Source organism: Anopheles coustani, chromosome 2, assembly GCF_943734705.1.
Source record: "Anopheles coustani chromosome 2, idAnoCousDA_361_x.2, whole genome shotgun sequence".
NCBI classification, from domain to species: domain Eukaryota; kingdom Metazoa; phylum Arthropoda; class Insecta; order Diptera; family Culicidae; genus Anopheles; species Anopheles coustani.
This window is the reverse complement of record NC_071289.1, coordinates 68,091,127-68,111,331: the sequence shown is the minus strand read 5'-3', so window position 1 is coordinate 68,111,331 and position 20,205 is coordinate 68,091,127. Positions and strand designations below refer to the sequence as shown.

General features: G+C 45.4%; 1 protein-coding gene across 4 annotated transcripts in view; it reads left to right on the top strand.

The window, feature by feature from the left end:
• Positions 1-20,205, top strand: part of LOC131261932 (serine/threonine-protein kinase NLK) — a 74,885-nt gene that overhangs the window by 34,742 nt on the left and 19,938 nt on the right. For all 4 annotated transcript variants that reach the window (XM_058263799.1, XM_058263800.1, XM_058263801.1 and 1 more), the window contains exon 3: positions 18,262-18,391. In XM_058263799.1, coding sequence (XP_058119782.1) covers positions 18,262-18,391 — 130 coding nt within the window. The remainder of the gene's footprint in view (positions 1-18,261; positions 18,392-20,205) is intronic.

Below are 20,205 nucleotides of genomic sequence, written 5' to 3'. Positions count from 1 at the left end.
TACGTCACCCATTTTGCGTCAGACAGGATTAATGCTAATCAGCCCTTTACACTAATATTGCTGTGGACTTATATTTTGAAAACTGTTGAACATAAATTTAATCATAAACTCAAATTTTAGTAAAATTATTATACTAAAAACGATACTAAAATATCGTGACAGTCCACGTGTTCATTGCACCAATTTGTTTGACTGCAAAGCGTTTTTAGAACATTTTTTAGTACAATCATTGTTCAAATCAAATTTGGTTATAAAATAAATGCTAAGACTTGTTTTTTGATTCAATTACAAGTAGATTAAACTTCCCCAAGTTTAATTTTTTCTAACTGCTACAGCCTATTACTCTATTCGTGCAATACTTTATGAGTTTCGTGGCCGAATTGCCTGTCTCCCACTATGTGGGTCATTGGCAGTCAACGTGTTAAATGCCATTCAGAATAATAACTAATCTTGTGAAACGTTTTTGTTCGAAGTTAATCGAGTTAAAGACAGTTGATAATCATTCGGAACCGGTTCAACTGTATCGGTTTTTATCTTTTGAAGAATGCTTGCAAAACGTGACATGAAGGACATCACTTTTCCCTTCCCCCCCTCTTGCCCCGAGCAAAGCAAACAGAGTTTTAAGAACCTTAATTATATTGCGACAGAAAAGGGATCGCATTCGACGGAATGACACCTGCGAAATGTTGCGTTAATTAAAAACCCGTCCATATCTACACAAACCCAGCGCCGCTCGCGTGCTCACTGATGGCACTTAAAACTCAACAAAACGAGTGTTGAAATTTTACTTTTATGACCTGTGTATGCTGTTATGAACCCACCACCTACCCTCCGTGATGGGCTCACCCGAACCAACCCCGGGGGTGACAGGAATATATCGATCGAAGAAAGAGCTGCTGAAGAGGATTGGAGCCTTCAGGGGTTTTCACGCCCGGTGCAAACATGGAAGGCAGGTGTGCGCACCAAAAGGATACATTCCTGTCCGCTTCAGCCCATTCAACAAACTACTACTCACCATCATCATCAGCGGCGGAACTGCCCTCGAGTTTGTGTCTGTGTGTGTCAACAAACCGCCGAATTTACAAAACGGCCCCAAATGGACCACGGCGCATGTTTGCAGGACAGGGATTGCTGCACCTGTAAACCAGTTCAAAGCCACGATTTGACTTTACGCCACGAGTGTGTGTGTGTGTGGAAGGAAACGCGCGGCGCCGGGATCGGGGGTTCAGAAGCCGCACTTGTCCCGGCCAATGTATGCGTGACCCGTTTCGTTTCGGGGGACATTTTTCCGGTGAACCATCCGTTTGGCGCGTGCTCTTCCGGCTGTTGGCGAGATTAAAAGCAGACGGTCGAAAACGACTTTCCAGTTCACCCCATAAGAAAGGGAACGGAGCATTATCGAAGGATTTCACGTCGCGTCCGTTGGTCCTTGGCTTGGTTGTTGTTATTTTATTTTTGATTATTTCTACTCTCATTCCCTCTCTCCTTCTCTTTTTTTCTTACTTAATCTTGGCTTAGATTCGCCTCCTCTTGGACGCTTTTTTCTCTTCAGTTATGTTTTTATCGCTCCGCGCGGACGAGTCTTCACCGGCGACATTGTGCAGATGGACCGAAGTCTGCAGGACGAGCACCTGCTCGCGGCTGTTCCTTTTGCTCGACCGTCGACGACCACATGTCCCAAAAGACGACGCAGCCCTACAGCTGTGCCTTGGGTGTGTGTATGTTTGCAGGTTGTTTTCTTTCGACGATATCTTTCCTTACTGTATGTGGACTTGTATTTCTTATTCTGCTTCAATCAACGACGAGCAGATGCAAGGGACCACAAGAGACCCCACGGAATGGTTTGGTTGGCGAAGAGGTTTCTTTTTTGATTCTGTTTTTCGTGTCGAATTTGACGCAACCGCCACTTGCCGGAACATTGGAGACGGTTGAATCTATATTTATACAACACCGCGGACGAACGGGACAGGTTGATTAGTTGGTTGGTTGGTGCCGGTTTGCTAATTCTCTCTCTAATTCACGGGACGTGAATGTCAAACGTTCTACAGTGTTTTGAAATAAACAATGTAATGAGTTTTCAATTTGAGGAAAAGCGATACTCAGTGGAGGCTTTTTTTCAGAATGCATTAAGCTAAATTTGACATCCAAGCGGGTTTATACGAATATTTTCATTTAGATCGAACGTAACGTTAGACGATAAGCTCGGTAAAATGTACGATCTTTTTAGGTACTTACCTCATTCGTTCGCTAAAATTGTTCCAATCAGCCCCGGTCGTTGTTGAGGCAACGGGATTGACGTGGTAAACGAGCTCCTTCACCCCTCGACCGGCCCCCTCCCCAAACCGGGTGCGTGCTCAGCTGGAGTTTTCTGCGATAAGCTTCTGCTGCCAGGACGATGGTGATTACGCCGTCGGGTGCGCTACTTTGCCTACTTTGTGGGCTTTTCCGGGTGCCGGGTTTTCTGGTTTTCCATTTGGCTAAATTTACCGCCACGAGTTCCGCGGCGCTGGCTGGGCTTTGTCGGAGATCCGTATCGGTGGCTGTATGGCGTTGGGTTTTTTCCTCCATTCCGATCGTGCCCAAATTTAGCTCTGCTGCTGGCACGCTCGGTGTTTTGTTATTTTTCACTTGCCGAAATTGGATTCATTGGGTTTAAATTCATTGCCACCCGCGGTGTGCAATGATGATTGAGGCATTGGAAAAGTCTGCCTGCAGCACAGATTTACCTTCACGGCGTTTCATACTTACTTGCAAATGGAAATTAGTCGGACAGCTTGCTCTCCAGATCTTTGGTGACGCATTTTTCTCAGGTTTGTGTAATTTTACATACTTTGTTTTAGTCAGGTTCCCCAACCAGGTTGGTCCCTGTGTATCATGGAAGTTAACGTCAGATTGGGGGAATTAAAATTAATTTAAAATAATCAGCTCCGTTTGCTTTCGAGTAAAATAATTATACGAGAGTAAACGAGGTAAGGAAATGTGTGTTGTTTACCCTTTTAAAAGTGTTTCCAATCAGATGTCACCTGGTTTCATGGTTCCTAAATGAAGCTCGGTAAAGTTTAAACAGCGCCGATATGCGACAGTTCCGAGTAATTTTATCGCCCCACATCGCAGCTCGCGCTCGTAAATTAATCGCTCTCGCGTGCGGCAGCATCATCATCGCTGCTGCACCCCAGCGTGCACGGGAAAATGCATTTGAATGTTTGTGTACGTTTTTTCGCCCCTGCCCTGCCCTGCCTTCCATCTGCATCGAGTTCTATCTTTCCACACGCTCCGTGTGTGTTTGTCCAACTTTATCCTCAATTTCTCGAATTTGATTCGATAACCCCGAGCGTAAAGGAGGAAAGGAGTGTATGTTGTGGGATGATGACGGGGCACCGTCGCTATGTAAGCTAACGAAGAAACGTCGCTCGGCATGCCGGATGGAAAACTGTCGCCACTCGACGTTGCCGGGGAAGTATCCGGATGGTTGGAAAATGTGATTATAAACTTTACTAACTAATTCACAAACAGTCAACACACCGGTTGCAGTGCTGATTAGTTGCCGACACTCGCTTTCCTATTGCCGTGGAAGGCGAGTGTGAGTGTGTGATTATGGCATGTACCGAAGTGTCATCAGTGGCAGGGGAAGAGGAAGTGTATTTGAAAATCCATCCAGACTTTTGCCAGCAAACGCTTGAACCTTCCCGTTGTCGACGTTCAGCAATAGGATGTAGAGTGTAAAACTTCCAGTTCAGAGGTGTGTGTCCGTGCATCCAGCAGGACGCTGCGGGATGGAAACGACGAGCCAAAGGCCCAACTAACGTCGCCGGTCGTTGACCCGATGCCGATGCTGCAACCCGAAGTCTCGGGTCTGGTCAAGTTGATTTTGATTTTGGGGCCAAATACATTTGCTGCAGCAGCAGCAGCAGCAACGGAAACAAAGCAAATGCGGCTAACCCCACAAAAAATGGAGCATAGAAGGCTGCAACACACACAACAGGAGGAAGGCTATAGGATGAAGGACCATTTTTTCACCAACCACCAGCAGAAGAAAAAGGATAAGAACTAGCAAGGAGCAGCTACATCGTGCTGCTTAACGATCGATCGAGCGTCAGAAGGAGTTGAAAGCCCACATAATTTAACCGCAGGCTGTTGCCACAGAACAAAAAAAAAGTGCATCGAAACGACAGCCTGGAACAAAGACAGCCCGGGGACAGCTGTTGCACTTGTAGACCTTGGGCAGACAAAAGAAAGAGAAAATCAAACGCTGCGCAAGAAGTTCGACCCAAGTTTGCGAATCGTTTTGCCAAAAACTTGCCAGGTTCTTCTTTTACCTCGGTGTTATTTTGGAAGTTATTCTTTCCTTATAGGGTTTGCAATGGCTTCAGCAATTTGTTCCTCAACGCTTGTGGTGACTACAAACTGTCCGATGCCGGTGTTGGATTTAAACGCAATGATATTAAACAATTTTTCAAAAACAAAGTTGTATCACACCACTCTTGACTTTTCTAGAAGCTTCGAAGAGAGAAAAAGGAAGGTGATGAATGAAACAAAATAGGTAATAAGTCAGCCACCAAATCCAGCACTATCATCATTATGTTGCGGTAAGCAAAATTATGCGCAAGAGTGCAAACTAAGTGATTCCTTCTCCATTAGCGAATTCCCGCGGAGTTCTCGCAGGCAGATCGCGTGTGTGTATGTGTCTTCGGCGTTAGTTTGCTTCCACCAACTACCGTCAAATCGGGAAACTTATCGGCAGCAAATCTTTTCGTCGACCAACGGACGGACTCTCATAAATATGTATCCGCGGGAACGCGGACGAACGGAGCTGATCGCGAGAACTGACTCGTTTTTCCTCTGCCTGCTTTGAAGCAGACGCTTGAGACTTTAGATTTCTCGAGCTAAAAGTGACGAGGTTATTGACAGTATTGGGGCTCCGGGGGCTGCCTGCCTGGGATTGGGATTTGTGTGCGCATTAGAGCGCAACCGAAGGCGGGGGGAATATATTCTTTTTACAACGTTTTTCTTGTTCCTTCCCCTCTGGGGCCGCATAACACATGACGGGAAGTGGAAAGTATCATTTAGTTATTTATTATCCTTTTGTGCGCTGTGTCCTGTGCATGGCAACTGTTTTGTGGTCGGAGTAGGAAAATTTTGGAAATAATGCTAATGATTACTTTCATGTTCCTTTTTTCTCTTTTAGACCTAATGATTTCATTTTTAACATATTGTATTCCCGTCAGCTGGTCATTGTTAGTAGCAATTTTGAACGCTTCTTGAGGCATTGGAACGTTTTTTAACTTTATTGTGGTTTATGTTCGTTTTTTTTGTCGACTCGAGCTCGTTTTCTACCTCAGTGTGGAAACGATTTCCTTTGCAATCCACCTTTGGAACCGTCGGTAAAACAAATTTCCTTTTCTGTTTTTGTTTGTACACCTGGCGGGTTACATGTTCGGCATGGCATTTTCCCTTTTAAACCCAACACCTGACACAGTCAGCATCATCGGACCGGAGTCCGTACATTGGAAATCGTCAATTTCTCCTTCCAAAATTCCCTCCCACTTGAGCGCTTTGTCACGAACCGGCCAGAACGGCATTTCCCTCGGATGACAAGAACCAGGAAAACCGATTACCGTCAACCGATCCACTTCGAGGGCTACTATGGTACCGCCCTCCGAGACCGTGGAAACCGCGAACGGTGGAAAATCCCCCCCCCCCCACCTCTACTTCGTCCCAACTGAACATTTTCGGTGCCGATACTAACGCGGCCAGCTTTTTTTCTTTTTGCTTCCTTCCCTACATAAATGAGGTACAAGAGGTTGTATTTCTCGTAGAACCACCTCAAGTCCTTCGGAGAGTGTTTAGTGCGAAAAAGGCGGTTCGGACGACAAATCGAATGTTCGTTATCGCGATGTTCCCCGAGAGGATGAAGAGGATCTTCGTTGGAAATGTTTTGCCAAATCTATTCCCCCGCCTGGGATGGGCGTAATTTATGAGGGTTTTCCTAGAACAACCAAGTATGCTGCAAGCTTGTTTTGGAAAAAGATAAAAAGACTGGTTCTGTGTAGAAAGGATTATTTGTTGTAGGGAATTTAAATCTCTATGAATTTCGCAACAAAGTTCCACTATGGGTAGACGAAGAAAACTTCGTTTACTTTTTCCACTGCTCCGTGGAAACGATTACTCAAAAGGTACGGTTTTGTGGTCCCGACACCATCAACATTTCTACGAACACCCACCCATCCTTCAAGCACATGTTAAATCACGAGCTTTGCGAGCCGCATTAAAACCGCGCATTTAAACGAACCGATTGGAGCACGTGGAATTGGCCCACATTTTGCGGCACATCATTCTCTCTAGCGTGTTTACCGTATTGATTTTGTTTATCTTGAAATGGAAACTGCTCGTCGCACGTGAAAACTCTCTTTTGGCGTTGATGATTTAAACCACGCTTCGGTGCGAACTGATCTCCATAGCGTACCTCATCATACTCCAACCGCCCCGGGGGAAGGAGAAGCTGGAGAAAATCGAACACGGGCGCCAGTTGTGCGAAAGCGCGTCGATAGTGAAAATGTTTATGCATGTTCATGGGTTTTGTGCGTTTCTTCATTGTCTTGGCGCGTCGCGATTCCCACCCGCGATGCAAATCAACGCACCGCGGACCAACGAGAGGGGCAGGAGACGAACGAAGGGGAGCAAAAAACGAGCACACACCCGCGCCAACATGTTGCGGATCACGCAGCATCGTCGTCGCGCCGCTGGAAAATGAGAGGTGCGTAATGCCGATGGAATGTGGAACTTTATTCTGCTTTCTCACCCGTCCGGTTGGTTCCGCGTCGGTGGCCGCCTGGGTCTTCCGAAGAAGGTGCGCAGCCTTCGCCTGCCCACAATGGGAAAGGGGAAGGAATGCGTACAATTTTACTTTCATTATGTCTTGGAAGTGTTTTTCACCCGTGGCCAAAATCGCCTTAGCATAGAGTCATAAAAAAGTGTAAAATCGTTTGATATTTCACCAGTCGTTCCAAAAATGTGTAATCGAGCCAGCTAGTAGTTCTATATCATTTTTTGGTTGAAATAATACAGCAATATGTTAAATTGCTCAGCGCTTTTGTTTATAGTTCTCTTTCCATCATCTCCCGCGAGATATTTTCCAATCTGTGCCAGACATTTTTTATAATTGATAGCATATTTGTTAATGTAAACGAAGTTCATCTCTTCTCTGCGGAACTTCCCGGAAGCGTTCTTCTGTTCTTGGTAACAATCTATATATCAACAAACGGGAAAATGCATTAGTTTCCCTGAAAGAACAGGATAAACAAATCATAACAAGATGATCAACTTTAAAATCTAGTCATGTGATACTTTTAATATGTTTCATCAAATTGTTTTTGATTAAAGTGTTGATGAAGGATTCGCTAAGTGTAGATTAATTATTTCTCGTTTAAATGTGTTCACTTTTTGATGGAAAACCCTCCCGACGCATTCGTATCTCCAGTCCGAGCTACTAACGGCTAACGTGTCAAAAGATAATTAACATCGAGCGAAAATTAATTACACGAATCATTTTTCCCTTGCTCTCGCAACTACACGCAAATCCTCCCCATTCCCCCGAACCTTTGCCATTTGGACCGAGAATGTTTTCCGGACGACCAGACGGCTCGAGGGTTGAAGGTGTTACATTAAGTGCTTTTCCTTCCCGGCCGGGGCGCAGTGACGTCTGGGCGAGCGGTTTCCGGAAAATTCCTCCTTGAGCTCTTTGAAATTTACACCGATTTGCAATTCAAATTCGAAGCCATTCTAGAAGCGCAATGGAAACACCCGCATAGTGTACGGTTTTCCGGTGCGAGGTGCGAAGGGAACACGGGAAAATGGTGGAATTGGATGTCGCAAGCGACTGAACGCGCTGATTGAAGATAATTTCCACGAATTCCTCAACTGTCCTGTCGCGGCCGCACGCTTTCTGTTGTGTTTCCGCCTGTCACTCGGTGCGTTTGAAATCCATCCAGCGTTTTCCCGTTGTCGAAATGGATGATCACCGAACTGTCGGTCTTAAAGGAAAAAGCAAAGAAAATGGGTTCAATTATATACAACGAAATCAGAACGCACTAGACAAAAGTATTTGTTTCGAGGTACGGAAAGAAAATGGCCGATCGAATCATGACAATGGTTCTATTCCGGTTTCCTTTGACTTTTCGGCGGACGTAGTTGATCGCGGTCCCATTGTCAATGCCCCGCTTGGAGCACGGATTTTTCCGGACACGTTTTATCATCCGGCTCCAGCTTCTTTTGTTACCCACGAAGCATCTTAATGCAATACCGGCCTTGGTTGACTAATTCAATTTTATCATCCCAAACCCGGGGACGCTTCCATCCGCTCGTGTGTAGCTTTTTGATTAGTTTATCACAAGGAGAAAAATCACACACACACATACACACACTAGCCGGAAACGCTCCCGTCGATTCCCCGGTCGTAATGTAGCCTTGAAGAAGATAAAATTAATACCGACAAACAGAGTCGCACACGGACCGCACTACCTTCTAGCTGACCTTCGGTTGCTTTCTCGTATCATTACGCTCCTTTTCATGCCGCGTCCGAGGAGTCGACGAAAGAAAGCAAAACGACTTCGCCAACAGGGACACACGACAACGAGACGACGCCGTCCTGTCTTTGTGCCAAAGAATGCCATTCCCATTCGGGGCCAGGGAAGAGGGAAAGCGTGGCGGTTTTATGGCGCGGTGACGTGGGGGGGAAAATCCGTGGAAATTACTTCACGGAAATCGTTTTCGCCTTGGACGCAATGGAGGGCACCCTCCTGCTGCTGCTTCGTCGCCGGTGACGCAAGTTCCTTGCCAACAACGCCAATGGAAACCTACGCAACATCGCCAGCTTTCCCCATGGGCAAGGTTTGCCGTTGACAGTTTTGGCCGGGGAAATAGTGGAGCTGGCTTGGAGATAGAGTTTTGTGATAAGGTGGTGGACGTACGGACAATAATTTGCCACATGCTCGCTCTGTGAATGACTAGCTGAATTAATTTGGGAGTGTACTTGCACGATTATTTGCTTAGAACCGAGGTGGAACGTTGTTTCTTTGGGCGTCGGTCTGTTTTTCCTATTTATGGACACCCGTTTTCCGACCTTTGCGGCCATTTTTCCGTCTTGTAAAAAGTCATCTGATTTCTATCAATTAGCACAATGAGCATAAATTGTTCCTGAACTCTTCGCCACGCAGCCTCGTTTGGAAGACTTCTTTGTCCGCGCAAACTGTCCACGTCCGTGACCCTCGCGCAATTACCCCGATGAGGGGTAATAAAGTGTCGCAGGCTATCGAGTCGAATCAGAACGAATCGAGTGCTGACTTCGGGTGTAGCTTGTGCGGCCCGCGCCCTTCAACGTCTTCGTCCCGTTGTTTATGGGCAAATAAGCGGACGAGCGATGTGAAGTGTCTGGGTCGCTTTGTCTGGGCAACATTGTCTCGTAGCTGACTGTGGTAGCCGGAAGACATTGGCACCGACCGGTACCAAGCCCCCACTTTACGTCGATATGTATTCGCGGAGGAGCCGAACCCGGGACGACGAGATGGCGAAACATTCCTTCGCAAGTCAACGATGGCCGGAATCGGAGGGAAAGGGCGGGAAAAGCCCGGAAGCGGGGCGTGCCTTACATGTCCGTCCGCGTTTCCTTGAGCCGGAGCGGAGCTGACGGTGCGACTATTTGTTCTAGTGTCCTTCCGGCTTTCGACGAGGGTTTTCATGATCGGGGACTCTTTCCAGCGGTTTGCTTTTGGTTGTCGGTGATGCTGCATCGATTCCCGGGTGGGAGGGGGGGCAGAGGTGGTGCTCCAGATGGAAATGACTGCCCCTCGAGCCATCCTGAAGGACATTCGACAATGTCGGAAACGGGAGAAATAGTAGTTTGCTTCGGCGTGGTAAAAGTCACGGCGCAAAAGAGACTCGAAAGCGCCCACGTGGAACCGTCCGGGAAACGTGTTTTATCCTTGATTGAAGTAAATGTTGACGACGCTTTAAATACATTTGCCTGTCCACCCACATGTTGCCGCCCCCGGGGTAAGGATTCCTGATGGACATTTAACTTTTCAAAGTTAAAAATCCTTTCCAAACTTCTTCTAACCACCATTCCTGTAATCGAGTACTTAAAGAAACCCTAGTTGACGTAACTTATGTTTTGAAAAACTATAAATTTCCTTTATGCCCTCCCCCTTTTTCCCGAATGACGACGACTTACTTAGCGGCCGACCGGAGCTACCCACGCGCAACGGCTTGCAATAAATTTTCCTATCAACTTTTCGGCCGTTGGAGTGAATTTAAATGAAACGCGCCCTTTCCTCTCCAGAGCTCCGACGTGGTAGGCCCGGGTTTTCCGTTCAGCGTTCGTCGCTGTGCACAGCTGTGCTCAGAGGTCGGGTTTTCTTTGAATACCAGGAGCACCCTCCTCCTGTAACCCAACAACCCCCACCCAACTGCATTAGCGACGCCTTTTAAAAATGGTGTTCGCACTCGCGGACGAAAGCAACCAATTTTCCGATAAAATCCGGTGAAATAACTTTTCCATAGGCTGCTTTACGATCGCTGACCGATGAAGGTGTGGACAGGACACACACACACATACACCAAACAAAGGGCATTCCTATACGCCGCGAACACGCTCGTTTGGTCGAAGGGAATGGTAGTATCCTTTTTTTTGTCGGGGCCGGGGTTGGTCACCGGCGAGCTGTTTATGAACTGTCGAAAGCTTATTTATGACGGCGGCTTCTGTTTGTTCATTCGGAATACTGTTGGATTGTTTTCTTCTGACGTTTCTCTCTGTTCTCGGGTACCGTAGATGTACCATATTTGGCGCAGTTAAGGAAATTCTGCATAAAACTTTGAATAACAAAATCAATGTTCGGTCAAATCATACCATTTTTTGCACAGTGCTAGCCTAACTACCATAGAATATAAGAAAAATAAGCAAGAAACTCTTAAATTGATATTTCTTCAAGTTTCAGAAACTCTTTGTGTGGCACATTATGTTCCTAACTTGACGCACGGTTTTTGCAATGTTCCTTATTTGGCGCGATGTGTTCCTAACTTGGCGCACTTACAACAAAATGAATGTAATTCATTTAATTCAACAGCTTTATTCAAAAGTCGACTTAAAACAATAGAAACACTTTTCAACAGCAATTACAAAAATAATTTAGCTTTTTTTTTGCAGCGGACTTTGGCTTCTCTCGTGAAAATAAAACTATCTATTCGCTAACTTTTAAAATCTCATTCATCAAAGCCTTCTATGATTCAAAAATATCTAGAAGCGCAAACAGTCATATTCTCCACGGTGAATAATTAGGAACACTGTGAGCCAAACTTGGCGCAAAATATATGCGCTTAAAAATTTGCATAAAAATCTTAAAAAACGCCGAATTTAACCACGATTCATTGAAAATACTTACGTTTTAACAGTTTCTGATAAAAAAAAATTCCTAATAATTTTTCCTTTGTGTATAAATTATTGGAAACAGTTGAACCCACTCCTTAGCAGCGTTGCTAACGCGGGTGAAAAATGGCGCACTTGTGAGATAGAATTTTTCATTTAATTATATATACATTCAATAACTAAAAACCAATAACATGTTTTGATGCGGATGTATTGTACAAATATTAACAAATATTTGACTGTATAGTTTAGACTGAAATGTTTTGAAAATAGTATAATATCGAAGAAAATATTAGAAAGTGCGCCAAGTTTGGACCCGCGCCAAGTATGGTGCTTCTACGGTAATTAAGAAACAGACGTCTGGTGAGAGACTGTTATTTTAATCCTATTTTCCAAAGAAATTAATGTTGAGCCTCATGAATCTGATGAGGCGAGATTCATTCCTATGAATCTTTCACCTAAGATTCATTCAGATTGATTCATAAATCTTGTGGGATTCGAATTTTCAAACGTTGATAAATCTTTCGAAATCTCTATGAATCTTTATGAATCTTCCCTGGATCTTTCACGAATCTTCATGATTCTTTCATTGACGTGGATTATGCGTCCAAAAAAGAAAGCAGGTCTCTCTCCCCAGTTGTTTGGTCTTTAGTTTTCTGTTCTTTTAACATTAATCAATCTTTGGGATCAATGTATCTCTCATTAAAAGATTCATGAAGCTCTAAAACAATGAAATGAATCTGATTCTGAATTATAGAACTCTAAAAAAAACGAAAGACAAGGCACTCGTAAAGCTATTAAACAAGCTCGCTATTTGGAAACCCCGTTCTACATTGAAACAGTTACCACAAATTTGCTTTGACTAATATCGATTGTAAAGGTGCAAAAAATCAAACTTCAAAAGTATAACCAAATTACACACGAAAAGAACACAACTAATCTTCGGTTCGACTACCTTGGTTCTATTTTGAGGCTGCGATGCGGTTCAGCTATCCTTTTTGTTGAATTTTATTTTTTACCTTCCATCGGCTAAACCTGATTCTATTTTTGGCTATCAACGTCAAACTTGGCCCACGATTCATCCTTGATGGGAATCAAATTTTTTTCTCTTTCTTGCGACCGCTAACCTCCCGATGAGCCTTCGGGCCGGTAACCGAAGCGGAAACGGGGGAATACCGGACGTAAATGGTGAATTCCTTGTTACATTCCGATCGGTCCAAAAACGACGCACACGTCTCTGGTGAACTTTATTTTAATATCCACACGCACGTGTAAAGCACAACTAGACTAGACGTCTTGATGACGTCAAGAATTGTTATGGTTTTTTGAATCCTTGGAGGTTTTCGTGAAACCACAAATGGTTCATTGGATTATCTTGGATTGTTGCTAACGAAATTCATATATCAGGCGATTTGTTCTTTTCAGTTAATCAAGAAATGTTTTTGAATGATTCTATCTGATGCCAGTAACGTTTGAAAATAAATGATGTTTACTTGCAAACACTAGATTTCACACAAAAGATATGGAGATGGCGATGATGATGATGATGATAATGCAGTCGTAGAAACTCGAAAAAAATGGCAAAAAGCAGTAACCCGCTGCTATCCTACTTTCGTTCGCGTGGGCGAACCTTGCTGCGGTTTTTATGTCAACTTTTTGTCAGTTCCTTTCGGTTGTCGTTTGTCGTTTGCCGTTTTAGGTGTTTGGGTGAATCACATCTCGCTCGGCGCGGTGACTGCATTTCCTTCGCGGTGGACACGCGACATTCGTAGACGGCGACGATCGCGTAAGGTTCAATCACCTTCATCCTTCGCGACTCAGTTCTCCTCCTCCCCCCACCAGGCTTTGTTTTTTCCCCGAGACAACCCCGGGATCAGATTTGGGGTTTGTTTTGCATTCTTTCTTGCGCGTTCAGTCCCCCAAAAAAGCGTCTAGATACTTTTGAAATTGATTTGCCACCACGTAGTTTCGCCCGCGAGATAGAGGGAGAGAGAGAAAGTTGAATTTGTTTTCAACGAAGACAGAACGAAGTCACGGTTCTCGCCTGGTGAAACTGATTCGCCTTTTGATGGCACGATAGAATGGGGAAAAGTGCTTTCGAACGGTCTCGAAATTAGTGCGCTCCACTTTTTAAATCGCACGTACCGCCCGTGAGTGAAGATGGAATTTGCGTTTAATCCTAATTGATTTTCATTCTGCTGCTTTATTGGAAATAGATGGGGTGGATTCACCTTGTAGAAGGAAGATCTTTTTTGTGTCGTAAAAAACCAAATGCGCATAATTCCTCCCTGTTCACAAACATTTGTTTTTCAACAATATTACAAGCATTTCGATTGGCAAACAGTTACTTAATTCAAATAGTAGATGTAAATAAATTTATTGTAACTGTAGTACAGCATATCTTTTCTATTTTATTTGCGTTTTATGTTTCTAAGAATGGAAATTCCAGATTCCAACCTTTCCTTGCTCTACCAGTTGATTTCGTTTTCTAGCATAAACCTTTCCATAAAAGATTTACTTTCGAATGTTAGCCTTTTCGTAGCTTTTGCATCATGCTGTCGCCTCCGCTGCATACAATTTCCATGGAATGCCACAAACTATTGCTTCTCCTATGGTCCCAGTCACAACTGCAGCTCAGCTGCAAAAGGGTGGTCCACGTTCGCCTTTGCCATCCTCCTGTCGATGAAAACATTCTCTTCCCCACTTTGAAGTAGCACTCGAAGAACAACAGTATCACAGTTGCAGTTTTTCTTTGATTCCTCACACCTCCGCTGACCCTCTAACCCTCCTCGGTACCCCATGGGGAAGCATTCCGAGCGAAGCGAACACAGCACACCCGACATCAAAGCCCCAACGGTTGCATCTTCCCGCAGCGCAATTCTTCTGCGGTTGAAGTGGAGTATAAAAACACAGACCTCGATGTCAAAAGGGCCGGAAGCGGTGGGGCGGTGCAGCGGGAAACACATTCCCAAGTGGGAGTAGCAGAACCAGTTGCATGGTTTTCGTTTTATTTGAGAAAGCAAACATTTGTAGTTCTCCGTCTCTCCGTGCCTTTTGTGTCTTGAGGTGTCGTTCCAGACTTCGCACACACAACAAGTTTAAAAACCAGGGAGGTAAATGGGGGTCATAAGCCCGCGTTCCGTGGTGTGACAGGACTTCGCAGTGGAAAGATTCACGACGGGGGACGACGGTGGCGCCAAACGGAAGAGACACAGCAACCGAGCGCATCTCATACCGATTAACGTCCTTTCGTTAACGGATAGGGCGGATGCTAAATGGCTGAGAAAACAACACACTCCAGCGCAAGTCCCACCACGGGTTGGAAATGAATTTTCACTGAACGACTTTTTCTCTCTCCATCTGCGCATACCTCATTCGATTCAGTGGATGTGCTCTGCGTCACTGCTGGCTTTGCGGAAACCATCGTCCATCTAATCGATACTAATTGTCCTACATTATTGATAGGCGCTCCAGGATGACACCCATGTGGTGGACTCTGCCCGGCATAAGGATTATGGTCACGTTCTGCGGTCAGTTACGTAAAAGGCCGGTACAAGATGACGAATCTCTCTCGGTCTCTCGCTGTGCATACTAGTGATGAGAATAACAACTCTTTTTAAAGATTTGAATCAGAGTGAACAATCGTCACGAGGATTCGAATCTTTAAGTCACTCTTTTGCGATTTGAAACGTGTAAAATGAGTCATCAGTCGTCACAGAGATCTAAATCCTTGACAGGGATTCGAATCCCCAAAAGAATGAATGAGTGAGTAAAAGAGTTGCGAGTCGTCATTGAGATTCGAATCCTAAATGAAGATTCGGATCCCAAATAGAGAATCGAATCCCAAGAATGGGTAAACGAGTTACTAGTCACCACAGAGAGTCGAATCTCTAACTGTTTGTGTATTCATATTATGTTCGTATGAAAAGTCCCAGTTTTGGATTCGAATCCCTATTTGTAGACTTTTGGATTTGTTTGACTCTGTGTGGCGACTAATTACTCTTTTACTTACTCTTGGGATTCGAATCCATACATGGGATTCGAATCTTCACTTGAGATTCAAATCTCTATGACGACTACCATCTCTTTTAGTCACTCATTCACTCTTTTGGGATTCAAATCCCTTGAAGGATTCAAATAAAAAAACAAGTAACAAAAACTATCCGTTAGTATTTAAATCAATCATTCAATAGTAAGATTCAACTCAATCACTCATTCTTACTCAGTACGCACAACACTAGTTCATACCTATTCTGAAGGGAATCGGGACGTTCGTTGTGCCTGGACGCTATTAATTAGCTAGCCTCATTAATGTTGGATGCATCATATGCTTGTGTGTTTGATGGCACAATCCGTTTCCACCGAACTGTGATGGATTTGCCCAGTGTTTACCAAATGTGGAAAAAACGTGTTGTATGATGTTAGGAGGAAATCAGTAAGTAGCAATGGTTTTAAACAAAAAAACATGTGCTTTCTCTCTCGGGGATGCATGAACCTTTGGAGATTGGTATGGACTCGTTAGGGAATGTGTGGCCAAGTTTTGCGATTTCGCACGCAAATGGTATGATATTTTTAACGTCCTTAATTCTCATTATCACGCTCCTCCGTGCGACAATCGAATTAGTTATTGCATTGGAGCTAAACATAAACTACGTTGCTCAAGTCCCCGGTGGCATTTACATGTTCGTGTGCCCACCGTAGCTTGGTGACGGCTCGATGTATGGATAAATATAGCTCCTAACCTTTTCGGTTATCGATGGCGATAATCAGTCGCTTAGATAAGAGAGTAGTTAGCACCGGGGCGAGACGGAAAGTAGCACCAGGACTCTCGTTCTAGTGTCTGAGGCTTGTTGCCACCAATGATAGTCGGACGATGACACACTCGACAACCCCGGCTTTCTGCGTCTTTCTTGTTGGTCACCACAGTGACGACAGACATTCGCTTTGGAGATAGTAAATGGCAAAAAAAGAGTACCTTCAAAGGCGGTGAGTGATGGTCCTTCCAGAATATGTTTTTTTGGACGTTGCAAACGACCCAACCGCATACACTTTCTCGTCATCCATCACACGGACATCGCCCAGGAGTTGAGGAGTGCACACGCACGTCAGCTAACGTTGACTCCCGAACGAACGGGTGATTTGTTCCGATTCCCGGCATCGGAACGTTTTGTTTTTACCTTTTCAATGTATGCTTCACTTTCACAGGTGCGTGTGTGGTGCGTTGGAGACAGGGAGGGAGAAAGGGAGAGTAACAAAAAAGAACGCACTGGAAAATACTCGTTGGTAAAGGCTCGAAACACGCAACGGTCCGTGACGGAACGCTTTCACCCATGCCACATGCGCCCGTTCATAGGAAAATTAAAGGTGTAAATGAAATTAGAGACTACATCGTACGCTCTCCTCCACGTTCCAGTGGAAGACGTTGCCCTAACCCCCCCCCGTCGAAACGACATCCCCTTACCGGGAGGTTATTGCAGTCATTACAGTATCCGCCCCACCGGCCGGCCCTTGCCGACAATTTCTCCTCGGTATTCGGGTTTTCCACGAGTTTCCCAGCTCAAAATGTGACCAAACGTTGTCGTCATGATCGCGTGCGTCCCAACACCGGGTCGGTTCCACACCGTCACCGGTGCTCGCCCTGGCGTGAAACGGAGGAAAAGGACCCACCGAGCGGTGCTGAGAACCGCCTCGGTTTGACATCCATCCGGCTGCAATTCACCGACGTCGACGTCGGCGTCCTCCGTGCTCACGACTAGACGGGGCGCGTCGCCATGATCAGCACGAGAGTGACGTGCATCAAGATTGGAATTGAATTAAACTGAGCGCCTCGGTGCTGCAACTCCTTCCTCCGACACTGGAGCTTTTCTCAGCCTCTTGTCAGCCCGAAACGTGCGCCAACTCTAGGCGATGATAATTTGCTTACCGTGAAGCCTGCCTGCAAATTACGTGGAAGAGGTTACATTTTTCTCATATTGATTAACGGCCCAATCAACCTTGAAGATGTTTTATCGAACTGCTGAGGGGACGTCACCTTAAACTAAGAACTTTGGAAGAGGAGAACTCCGTTAAGACCTCTTCCGTTTTTCCCGAACAGCTGGAACACTCCTATCGACGTCGATGACCGACAAACTGTTTCCCACAAACGTTCCGACCAAAAGGTCCCACCACCACCCCGGCACGTGACAAGTTGAAGTCCTTTTTGCCGGCCGTGGTGCGTGTCCTCTCCCGAACACCGTTGACGGATGACGTTTGAATTAATTCCTTTCGGCTGCACGCAAGCACGATTGGAGTTGAATGCTTTCGGTTGCAGATGGGATCGACCTCCTCGATTCGTACGATCGTGAAGGAATTTCGCATCTCTAACTCACCCACCCGCTCCCCGCCCGCCCGCCGGGAAGAGGTGTTGATTGACCATCCATTCATCGTCCCAGTGTGTGACAATTCGAAACGGAATGTTCGCAAGGGGACGATGGTCGCTCACGTCTTGGCTAGTTCGCCGTTCGCGTTGGTTTGTATCAATTAGGAAGTTGAAATGCAATTGCATCACTCGCTGGTCGGTGTCTTCGGAGAATACGTGCTTCACCAGGCGAGGCTGTTATAATAGTGAATGTCCTATGTTTGTTCACGGTTGTTGTTTTAGTTCTATATTTTAGTTCTGTTAATTAACCTTGAGAAGAAAGTATTGAACAATTTTTTTTCAAAATCAATCAACCATATTTCCCATCCCCGGGGTGACCAACTCGAGGAAATCGAGAACTTGTGCGACTAGCTTCAATTAATTACCTGCTCGTAACACTGACTCTAACCGTTCCGTTTTTCCCGTTCTTTCTTCCTCCACTTTCCAGGGCCGTCACCGATCCGCGCGATGGACGCCGGGTCGCGCTCAAGAAGCTGCCCAACGTGTTCCAGTCGCTCGTGTCCTCGAAGCGCGTCTTCCGCGAGCTGAAGATGCTCTGCTTCTTCAAGCATGAAAACGTAAGTAATCACCTACCGTCGCCATTTTCTTTTCCTTTCCCGGACCCGAGAAGCAAAAAGATTCGCGCTTTGCTATTTCCCCCTGCGCTTGTTGTGTTAGAAGTTTTTAATTAGGAAGTGTTCTGTCGCCGTCGCCGTGGCGAGCCCAACTTTGCCAACAGTGTTGGGCAAGGCAACCTTTTCCGCAAAAAAAAAAAAAAAACAGCATGCCGGAGTCTTCTGTGCGACATGGTTACGTGTTGTTCTAGTTCGAGCTACCTGTTTTCTGCTGGAAGCATTTTTATTATTTCGTATGGCTTTTTGAAAACGGTTGAAAGGCAGCAGAAATTCATGGTCAACAGCGAAAAGTATTCCCAACTTTTTCAACCTCTTAACCTTCAAAGTTATCGTGTGACATTTGTTGTGTTTTGAAAAAAAAAGCCCCTGAAATGCTTATTCAAATGTATTTCCTTTTTCTTCTTTTGCTCGTTAACAAGCAGTAACTTTAAGCTTATCACTTTTCTCATACAATTAAAGGTCTCAATTGGCTTTTCGACTGCTGAAGGGTCGATCTATCGGTTGATTGATTAACTTCGAAAAAAAATGCATCGCCCACGGGAGGCAGCTCCCCACCCCCGGCTCATCGTGCTGCGGGGAATTCCGGGTACCCAGCCTCCATGGTGTGTAACGCAATGGAAGGGAACTAAACGGATCAGTTATGAATCACGAACTAGGTTAATGGTTGCCGGGATTGGAACCACCGAGAGAGATGCTGCTCGGATGAATCCGAAAATAGACCGCATTCGATTAGCCTTTGCCGTCGCTTGCCGACCGTTGCCACTGTTGCCGATTCCCATTGCAGGCACCCGGCGTCATTTGGCTCTCCGGTTCGTCGCGATGGATGCGCCGGGAAATCATCGTGCATTCGATTGCTCGAACGCTCGAGAAATTCGATTGTGTAACGAACCTTCGCCGCTTGCAAATCGCTCGGTACAGCTGGATTCTTAATATTTCATCATGGCAGTATGATGAAATGAAGTCAGCTGGAAAGTTCAATTTGTGGCTTCACTAATTGCCCGGAGAAGTACACATCTAGCGATGGTTGTGATTTGGGTCTAGAAAATAGATTTTCCGGGGTCATCGTCAAATGGTCGTCCATGTCATTTTCCAACACAATGTGAATGTGTTATGAGAACGTAAAGTGTGAATCAAATCAACCATATCCTTTGATGAAACCAAGGACGATTCGTTGCGTTATTAAAAGAACTGTAAAAGCATAACAGTTTCATGGTTGGATCTACCAAAAAAAGGGCACACGCTTCCATTATCCTTCGTCCGAGGGTATTTGGTAACACACGAAACACGCATTAATACACGCTTTTCTTCTCACACTCCCTAATGGCCGCAGTAATTACCCGCATGCCATTAGTGTAGCCCATAAGGGCGAAAATGGTTGGTCGAAAGAAACTCTACTGAGGCAATCCGCTGCGCAATCGGGGTGACATCGTAAAGTTATCAAAAATCGATTTCGGTCATCATCGTCCAACGTGTTAATCCACTGGGAAATCGATTCTCCATATATTGTCGGAGCAAAGTGGCGTGAAATTCTACGCTGCTTAGCATTAGCCTGTGGTCACCTCCTATGATTTCCTCCCGATTGCCTTACTCATTCTACCATCTGTGTCAAGGCCGGAAGGACGGGTTTCCGTATCGAGCAAGCAGGAAGAGGGTCCTAAAGTGTGCGCCTTCTGTCCAGAGTCCGTCGCTGTAGGGCCGCTTTGTGCACCGCATCGAATGTAAAACCCATTTCAGCCAACATGGTTTCATGGTTTTTG